The sequence below is a fragment of the Alligator sinensis genome, unplaced genomic scaffold (genome assembly GCF_000455745.1).
Source record: "Alligator sinensis unplaced genomic scaffold, ASM45574v1 scaffold543_1, whole genome shotgun sequence".
Classification (NCBI taxonomy): domain Eukaryota; kingdom Metazoa; phylum Chordata; order Crocodylia; family Alligatoridae; genus Alligator; species Alligator sinensis.
The window spans coordinates 1,908,288-1,918,495 of record NW_005842055.1 but is presented as its reverse complement, the minus strand read 5'-3'; the positions used below and the strand labels follow the sequence as shown (position 1 = coordinate 1,918,495).

At 39.0% G+C, this 10,208-nt stretch overlaps 1 protein-coding gene across 1 annotated transcript in view; it reads left to right on the top strand.

Annotated features, from left to right (window-relative positions):
- Positions 1 to 10,208, top strand: part of PRKG1 (protein kinase cGMP-dependent 1) — a 1,043,514-nt gene that overhangs the window by 342,932 nt on the left and 690,374 nt on the right. Inside the window, exon 3 of the mRNA XM_025203354.1 lies at positions 6,634 to 6,747. Coding sequence (XP_025059139.1) covers positions 6,634 to 6,747 — 114 coding nt within the window. The remainder of the gene's footprint in view (positions 1 to 6,633; positions 6,748 to 10,208) is intronic.

Here is a 10,208-nt window from a genome sequence, read left to right as displayed (position 1 = left end):
CCTACAGAGAACAACTGCTTTTAGGAGTCTGTCAGTAGTGCATTAAAAGCAAAGCCTTAGGGCTGTTGTTCCTTAACATAATTTCTGTTGTCAAGAAGTAATGATATGCATAAATCATTGTTTTTTTTATTAATATAAGTAACATTTTTTAACAGTAGCTACCTGTAACGGTTTCCATTGTATTTAAATGTAACACATGCTCTATACTATTCTTATTGTTAATGCAACCTGCACAAAATACCTGAAATACTTGACTAGTAAACCAGACCCAAAAAGGGTGGGTTTGATTTAAATCAGATCGATTTTAAATAGTGATTTAATTCACAATTTAAATCACTGGTCAGGAAGCCTGAATTTAATCATTGTTTTCTACAAAAAGTACATTCTTGTTGTTTGATATAACCTTAATACATATTATTCACAACTCAGAGATGGATGTAGATTGCATTTTTAGAAGGTACACACTATGTATTTTAAAGCAGTGATTTATTTTGATATCTTTTTCAAATTAACTTTGCAGCTACATCAGAAAATGGAATTATGATTAGGTTATTTTATTTACCAAAGTAACTGAAGCAGATACTTGTGAAGTCATTGGAAGGTGAACTATCTCCAATTCACTAGATTAATCATGGATATTTGGGGGTATTTTTGCTACACTATATTAGAAGGATATCAAATGAATACTACAGCCATATGTTATTAGTTTGGGCCTTCAGTTTCCTTTAGATCAGGGACAGACAATTATTTTGGGCAGAGGGCTGCTTACTGAGCTTTGGCAAGCCATCAAGGGCCACATGACAGGCAGCTAGGGGCACATAAATATTCATTTTCTAAATTTTTTAGGGGCCCCATGGGCCAGATAGAATGGCCTGGTGGGCCACATCTGGCCCATGGGCCACACTGTACCCACCCCTGCTTTAGATTCGCTTTCTTCTAGATTTCTTTTCATCTTTGCTTTCTTCTCTCTCAACTGTGCTTTAGGTTAGGTTTTCCCTTCTACCATACTATTCCTCACTAGAAGTCAAATCAGTGGAGAGGCTATACTCAGAAACTTATCCCTCAAGGCTTCTGGAATATTCTGCTCAAAATGTTTCTGTTTTGTTTCTACTGCCCCTCCCTCCTTGCATTTATCTCCAGACTCTTCCTCCTTGCCCAGATCTACTCCACTCCCAACAATCCTCTTTTAATTTAACTTCTTGAAACTTTGAACTTTTAGAGAGAGGTAAGGGCTTGACTCTGTGTACACAAACTTGAAGAGAGACAGGGCTGATGAGTAGGTAATCAGGTCTGTTGTCTCTCATCTCTATATAATGCTGTTAACAAGGATGTTATCTCTGGAGACACAAATCCACAGTTTGAGAACTGAAACTAAGCATCACAGAGATGCTTAATGGGATCTTCTAGACTGAGCACTGAGTCCCATTGGGTAGAGTGGTTTTCGCTAATCTTTACTAATCTATAGAGGAGCCTCTGGGAACCCCATAAGATTGGGCCTCTAATATAGTCCATGGCCTGTTACAACCTATCTATGAAACTTTTCTAAAAAGGTTACATGAATATATTGTCTCAAATAGTATATAATTACAAGTTTTAATCCCTATTCCATGATGATATCCTTGAGCTTTAATATATCTTAAATTAAACGTATCTTTATATGGGTTGTTTTTTTTAAAGTGTCTTAAGAAAAAATATGATTAAATAAAAAAATCTGATTTAATTTAAAAAATCCAATTTTTTATGTTTTATTTTAAATCATTGACTTTTATCCATCCTGGTCCCAAATTATAATTGAAGTAATGTACTTTAATTTCTTGGTTCTCACTTTTTTTCTTTCTCTGAAATTTCTTGTTTAATTCTGGAACTTCTTATTTTTTTAATTGCCTAAATTAAACACACAAACAAGATTTGGAGTTGCATTCTACAGTGAACCCATAAGATTGATTTATAACTCAAGGATTTAAGAACTATCTGTGTACGCCCATGCCTATATGTACACAAACTTTCATTAGATATATATTTATCTATATCCTTCCCCTTCATGGTTAATGGACATTGGAATAAAGTATAAATAAATTCTAGGTTTACAGGTATGTGTATGGATACAATCAATACATCAAGATATGTGTGTACACGTATACTATGAATATAGGTATTTGGAATGACTACCTGCCTTATCAGTAAACAATACATTGGTGCTTTCATGTACAGTACAAAATATTATTTTGCCACTGTTTTCTCTTCAACAAAAGGGCAAAGTTTACCTTGCCGTGTTATCACTGGCATAGGCAAAGATTGCAGGACTGTTTCTCACATTAAGTTGCTTAAATGTAGGTTTATTCTGATTCTTTATTTATTTAGGACTAAAAATGTCATAGTTATAATCTGCACTTTTTTGTGCTCTTTCTAACCAATACAGTCATGTAGACCCATGAGAATAAGCGTGATGGAGGTATTATTCCCTAAATAGCTAGTTGGAGGTTCTAGAGTACAATGTGTGATTATTTCTTTCTCTCCCAGGAACTAAGACTACTCTGACAACCTCTGTCATGCCTCTAGTCCCTGTTGGCTTGAAGAGTATTTGGTGCTTCCCATTGGTCTTATTTGTTCTAACTTTTTAAGTGGAGGTCTTAATTAAGCAGCATCTACTGGTGCTTATCTACAATGAACAATATATATTAGAATATATATTCTATACCTAAGGGTATACAATATCCAGTTGACATTTTGTAGGAGCTTGTATTACATTCACTAGGAAATTGTAATGTTTAGTGTAATGCATTAAAGGGATTTTCATAAGAAAATATTTGGGGGCCCATGTGTGTTAATTTTTTATTAAAAAAAAAGTGTTGGAAGTTGAAGCTCTCTTACCCTCTGTAGCCATCCTTTATAGAGCATTTTAAAACATGTGGTTTTCTTTTGCTTAACTTCTACATTCATATTTTATTTCTGAAATCCAGTTGAGCTTCATAATGGAAAAACAATATCAATAATAAAGGAGCTGTAATAAACTGGGTACCTTTGTCCACCCTTACTTAACCTGAAATCTAAATACCAAGCTTTTATCACAATTCAGTAAGGTCCTTATATGTATGATTAACTTCAAATATGTAAATAATTCCTTGCTTCAATTAAACCATGGGTATATACATGTACTTTATGCTGCCTAAATCTAACTGGGAGTGGCATATACAGGCATTCACTGCTTCCAGGAGCATCATAGGTGTCCTGAGGTAAGAAACTTCAGTGGTAGGAGTGGGCAGCAATGGTCTGGAGAGATTGGGGTGGTTGGTAGGTCTGAATTTGGTGGGGGCAGTAGGTCTGGTTGGGAGCTAGCAGGTCCAGATGGATTGGTGAATGAGTGAGGGAGGTTGCCCTGGTAGGGGGCCTAAAAATAGCCTGCTTAGAGTTGGTAGGTAGGAACATCCCAGCACCAGGGCTGGGGCAAGTGGCTGGGCTTTCCCAGTTCTGGAGCTGTGCTGAACATGTACAGGTAATTGCTAGACTGGATTAACCCTTCATAGATCTTCAACCCTTCATAACCCTTTATCAGTCTCAAATTAGTTCACCTCCTGAAGTGAACTCACTTGGATCAGGTGCACACTTTTAGGGCAATTTAAGCCCTATGAGCACCTGCAGAACCTGGCATTTTTATCAACCTAACCTTAGCTAGGTCGATCTAAATATAATTCTTGTACATCCCCATAGCTAAGTACAGTCAAAAAGCCCAAGGCACAGTTTATTCAGGTTTTGTAGGTTAGTCTAAACTGCAGAGTTTAAACTGAGAAAGATATGGACAGACATTCACTGTTGATTCAGGAAATGCAGCCACATGCCTGCAGAGGCTCAGGCCAGAAGCCAGGGAGCACTAGAGCATGGCTCTCTGGCATGTTGCCAGCATGGGCTGTGTGTTCACTTCTTCTTCCAGCTATCCCCGAGGTCTCAGGGATTTGCAGTCCAGAATCACAGCAGCAGGACTCTTCAGGGTTGCTTATGAAATCAGTTTGACCCAAATCAGTTAACTGATCCAAATCAGTTAAGTCTGATACTACATTCAACCATCTTTAACTCAAACCAGTGTCAGCCATTTTCAAACTGTTTATGTGCACTGAACTTCTCTTCTGTTACTGGTGTAAACCAGTTTCTGATGACTTAAACTGGTTTATGTGTATATTCTGTCCCTAGCCCATGTGTACCTTGCTGAATTAGAGCCTTTGGAAATGCCTAACACTATATTACACAGACATCTTTTATTTATTGTCATTTAAGTTTAAAATAATTGATATAAAAATGTTTATCCTCCTGTTAATGAATATACAAAAATGAGGGTTTACTAGAATCCAGCTAACGCGCACATCCTCCAAAACAACATTTGTTTTTTTACAAATATTCTATACCTATGAACTAGGGACATAAATTACACATAATCCAGTATAAGTGATTTGGAGCTGATTCAACTATGTAACACAACAAAAGTTCAGTGCACACAGACCACTTACAAAATGGCCAAAACCTGTCTAAAGTAATTCTGGATGGCTGTAGTAGACTTAACTGATGTAGGTTAAATCAGTTTATTGAACTACTGTCCCAGATCCCCTCCAGGTTTAAGTTAACTCATAGTCCCTCAGCATCCCAGGAGCTTTAAACCTCCCCTGCAACCCACCCTCCTTGTACAGGGTGGATGGGCCAGCCTTGGCCCATGCTGTCTGCTCTAGCTGAGCAGGGAGGCATGCTCTAGCACCTCCTGGCTTTTGGCTTCGGCCACTGCAGGCGTGTGGTTGCATTTCCAGAATCAAAAGTGAATATCTGCTCACTTGCTTATTGGTTCAATCTGTGCAGTTTAGACTAACCTGAAAAGAATGAATCGATTCAGCCTCAGGCTTTTAGACTTTCTGTATTTAGCCTTAAAGTTGAATAAGCACTGCAGTCTGAAAGAAAACAGATTTCTATCTACTTCCTCTCTATAAACTTTACTTGATTTATAGCATCCACTCTGACTTAATATTTCCTTTGTTTGTAATGGAAAAAATCCATTAATATTTTCAGTTGAATTGTATTTAGTTTGTTAAATATCTGGTAAGGATCTTGTATGTTAGGTTATGCTAGCATTCTGTAATTTCTTTATGTTGTGGTATGTTTATAAAATATAATAATATTATGAGTAAAATTGGGATGACTGTTGGTTCTGAAATGTTTTGTTTATACAGTGGTGGGTTCATGTGAGTATGCGTGGACCTTGTGATTTTCATTTTAACATATCAGTGTTACTCTGTAATAACTAGAATGGAAAGGAGGATATTTTATTGAGTTAAAGCAAATCTTTTGAATTGGAAATGAAAAGGCCAAATTTAAGGATGGATAGTATAAACTTGGGTGAGCAAATGGATTAATGAGGCCAGAAGGGGTAGTGAACATAATCTAGTCTGACCCAATCACACGCTAGGAAATATTATTCAGTTGTTTCTTGGTTGGATCCCAAAATTAATTTCTTTTGTTTGTTTCAGATTTAGAATTCTTGTAAATCATTTATTATTTCTTGTAAAAAGAAACTATATTATTGAGGGGCCAATGAACATGATATCTATGTTAACTGTTTTATTTACTTTAAATATAATTACTCGGGGATGGATTGGACCTGTTGCACAGAAATTTTATGGGGCTTTGGCAGTAGACATTCTTTAAAAATGTGATCTTCAAGAGATGCCAGTTGATTTGAAGGGCCCTACTTCCAGGATGAGGTTGGCTATGTGAGGGGATTTTCTCCCTGTTCAGATTATTTGCTGATTTATTTTCCTTTCTTGTTCATCTGTCATGCCATAAATGTCAGCCTGAGGTGTAATAACTGGCATTTTCTACAGATTTGTATTCTACTTCCTTATTTTGTTTTTATGGGTGCCAACTTGCTTATAAATCATAGTTCAAACCCATGTTTAATAGCTGTATACAATAAGTAGTGTGGGTAATTTCTTTCCAGTTCTTCCTCTGGCATTCTTTCTTTTTATGTCCTTTGAAAAATATTGATTGGTCCCCATCTTCTGTCTTTCCCTTCAGCCTTTACTATTAAATATCCCTTATATGTGCATTGTTGATAAGCAAATAAAATGGACTTGTTCATATAAGATAAAATGTTTAAAAGGAAAAAGATACTGTAAGATAAGAATTATGTAATTGCCATGTGTCGAAGTAATTTTGATAATTGCTGCATTATTCATGGATGAGTGTTCTAAGGCATTATTTTCTTAGTCAAAATGGCAAAATTACTCAGTTCACTTCTCACTTGTCATGTTAAAATTCTAAATCTCCTGTTGTTTTATCTTCAACTCATAAAATCGGGCGGGGGGGAGGGGCGGGAGAATCACATGCAAGTGTCTTATTTTTTTCAAAAGTTTAGTTTTCCTTAGTGTACTATTAAGCTTTGGTCTAAGTTTGCTAAGCACCATTAAGAAACATCAACTTTATACTTTTTCCTTGTAAAATAATTGTCTAAGTTTTATATAATATTATAATTTCCCTTCTACAACACCTCCTTAGTTTACCTTAAGGATATCCCTGATGCTTGATAATGTAGAGAAATAAATTGGATATGAGAGAGTGAGGGTTTACAACTTTAAACGCTATTTGTTTTCTTTACAGATGGGAAGGTTGAAGTGACAAAAGAAGGTGTAAAGCTGTGCACCATGGGACCTGGCAAGGTATTTGGGGAGCTAGCCATCCTTTACAATTGCACCCGAACGGCAACTGTCAAAAGTAAGACCATTTTAGAGTTTAAACTTTGCATTATTTACAAAGGTGTTAATATCAGGGTTGAGTACACTTAGGCTGGCTATCAGTTTCATAAGGCACTCATGGTTAAAAAAACTTATTAAAATGTTTCAGCTTTACTAAGCTGGTCAACTTTTTTCTAAATTAGCTTTGGGTATTGATATGACACATTTCATTCCCTGTATCTCATTGGAGATGATATTTTGCTTCTCAGCTGGAAGTAGTTAAACAAAATTCAGTTTTCCACAATCTTATGTTTGCTTTCACCTATAGTAATTTCTTCTACACACCTTAGATCTGTGGAAATGAGGGGAAAATTTTGTATACTGAAATGATACATTGTTAAATGCACCATCTAAAAACTTATTATTTCCAGTGAGGCCTTTGGCAACTCACTTAGACACTGCACCTGAATTTCCTTCTGGAAAATAGGAAGTGTATTCAAGAGGGGTGGCCTAAAAGCATGAAACATTCCAAATACTGATGTAATAGGGCCAGATAAGCATCTAAGAAAGATCGAAAGGACCTTCTCTAATTCATTAGTCATCACAGTAAAATTGTTTTTTTCTGTATGTCAGTAAATTTGGTGTCAGACTATGGGCACTAACTGGTTGGTTTGATACTGTCCACTTTATTATGTTGTTTCACTCCCTGCTTCTGCTAGGAGAGCAAAGGAACTTTGCTGATAGTGATGCAGTTTCTCTGTTATTTTTAGCTGAACCACCTAAGTTTCCTGTTTTTGATTTTTTGTTGTTGTTGTTAATTTAATGTTGTTATGGTGTTTATGCTGTCAGTGAATCTAAATATTTGAATTTGAAGAAAGGAGGAAAATGACTCGGATGTGGTGGCATCCTGTATCTTTGATTTTGGTTTAACATGGAATACCTATATTAGTCTCATGGCTTATACTTGCTCGTGCAGCCCCCTCCCCCCTGGAAAAAGAAACCAAAGGGGAAAAAAATCAGCCCATGGATAATTTCACTTCTTCATTTGCTGCCTTCTGAGGCCTAACAGCACCTAGAACCTAACAGTGAAGTATGTGGTGAGCAGGGAAAAAAAATCAGGAGATCATTGTATGACAACCTCAGGAGCTTGGGTTGCTATACTGTTTTAGTGTCCCTTTGTACTCTCACCCTGATCCACACAGGGCATTTCCCTTGTCAATAAACTGTCAGAATGGAGTTTTCTCTGTTTAGAGCAGCATAATGTATTATCTATTAGAAACACCCACATTTGAAGTTCCAGTGTCTTCCTTCTCTCTATGATGTACCACATTACCCGCCACTTTGCTAGAATAGAAAACAGGAGGTTAGTTATTGGTTATTTAATGTTACAGGATTTTGGTTTTGTATGCTGTACATTTTCAGCCAGCTTCTGCAAGTGACTGAATAGCAACAGATATAGTACTAGCTACAATTAGGGTTTTTTATGTCTATTTTTTTGCACACTGTCCCTTCTCATTAGCCTTTTTTCCAGCTGTCAATTGGTAAATAGTTTTAACTGCATCTTTCTTTCCTTGTTAAATTAAGGGCATGAGCAAGGTCACTTCTATTGCTATCCTGAAAGGGACCTTTCTTTAAGAAAAAAGTGAGCATCACTATTTGTTAAGTCTTCTTTTGATTTCTCTCTGGCATATAAAAATGATGGTAATTATGCACCTCTTCTCTATTGTGTATGTAATTGCATTTTGGATGCTAACAAGTGATTTAAATGTAATTTCTATCTCATTATCACACAAGTGAGCAGCAGTATAATTGTGATCAGCTTTATAACCTTTCAAGTGCAGTGACATGTGAAGTCAACATTTGACTTGGTAAATATTTCAGCAATATCTTAATGATATATATCCAGTACCTTGAGGTACATAGCGTAATTTAGGACACATATTGACTAATGAGCTTAAATTGTAGTCCTTGCCACTAAAAATCTCATTAAATATCTGATTGTGTTTGTACATGATTGTGGTCCTTCTAAATGTTGTCAATTTACTTATTAAAACTAAAGAAAGGCAGTTACTAGTAAGAGATGATAAACCTGATGGTAATGAGTAAGCAGGAGCAAGAACCTCAGTCATCTAAGAGCAAGTTTCTCATTCAGTATTTGAAGAAAACTGATAGAATAATAGTGGTGAAACTGATTTCATCACTGATTTTCAGCTGATTTTCCTGATGGTTTATAAAGATATGCTAAGGGAGAGCCCAGAGTTTCAAGTTTACCCAGAAGAAGATTAAATATTATAATCACATCAAATAAAGTTTCTGAAACCAAATTTAATGATAGAAGAAGCACTATATTATATATACAGTCACAGTTCAGTGTGACAGATGGGAGTGTTTTACTGTTGAAAGATGATCCCCACCAAGTTAAAATAGTGGAATATACAGTTATCAGTCAATTGTAATAAACTGGTGAGTCAGATACATTCTTCATCACTTTCATCTAAGATTAATCTAGTTTATGAAGATAGAAGAATGAAAGTCCCCAGCCCAGTTAGGCTCGGAAGCGGTGAGAGACGCGCGGGTGATAGCTCGCTGCGCCCCCGCTCCCCCGAAGCCTCCCAGAAACCCTCCAGCAGCCGCGGAGCCCCCCGCCGACCCCCAGCACAGCCGGGGTAAGCGGGGCCCGTGGAGAGAGGGGGCTAACCCCTTAGTGTGTGTGTGGGAGGCAGTGGCTGAGTAGAGCGGGGCGGGTCAAGCCCCGCCCAGGCCCCTACTTCGCCCAGCCCCACAGGGAGCCACGCGAACAGGCTGCGCAAACAGGCGCGCTTCTCTGCCACTGCGTGAGTTAGCGCGAAGTTCGTGCAGGAGGGCGCACGGGAGGGCCCAGTACCCTGCCTGTGCACCCCCCAGGGTAGACAGCCCCAGCCGTAGCCAGCCTCCAGAGGCATGACACGGATGGGCACGCGCCGCACCCCGAGGGTTCCCTCGGGCTCCGCGGCCCACCCCCCGGCACCTCAGAGACGGCCACCCAGACGGAGCCCCTGGTTCCCCCGGCCTCTCGGCGCGGGGGGCTGCCTGTCCCTTTTCCAGGCTCTGGGGCCTGGGAGCATGGTGACCTCTCCTTGTGGGGTCTGCTCCCTTTTGGGGTCTCTGGTGCGCCAGCTGGAGGAGCTCCAGGCCACAGTCCAGAGACTGCGTGCCATCAAGGACTGCGAGCAGGAGATAGACTCCTACTGCCAGGCCCTTCTCCCCCGGGAGGCAGAGGGTAGACCACAGTCCCCCTCCACGCCAAAGGAGGACTTTGGGACCTCCTGCTGTGTCCAGCCAGGTGCATGGACCAAGGTGGTCAAGGGCCCTAAGGCCCGCTGCACCAAGGCCCCTACCTGACCAGAACTAAGCAACAGGTACGCACCTCTTGCTGCCCCAGCAGAGCCTGCTGAGTTGCCGGCCCCCACAGGCAACATGGTCCCAACTGCAGCTACCGCCCCTGCTCTCCCCAAGACAAAA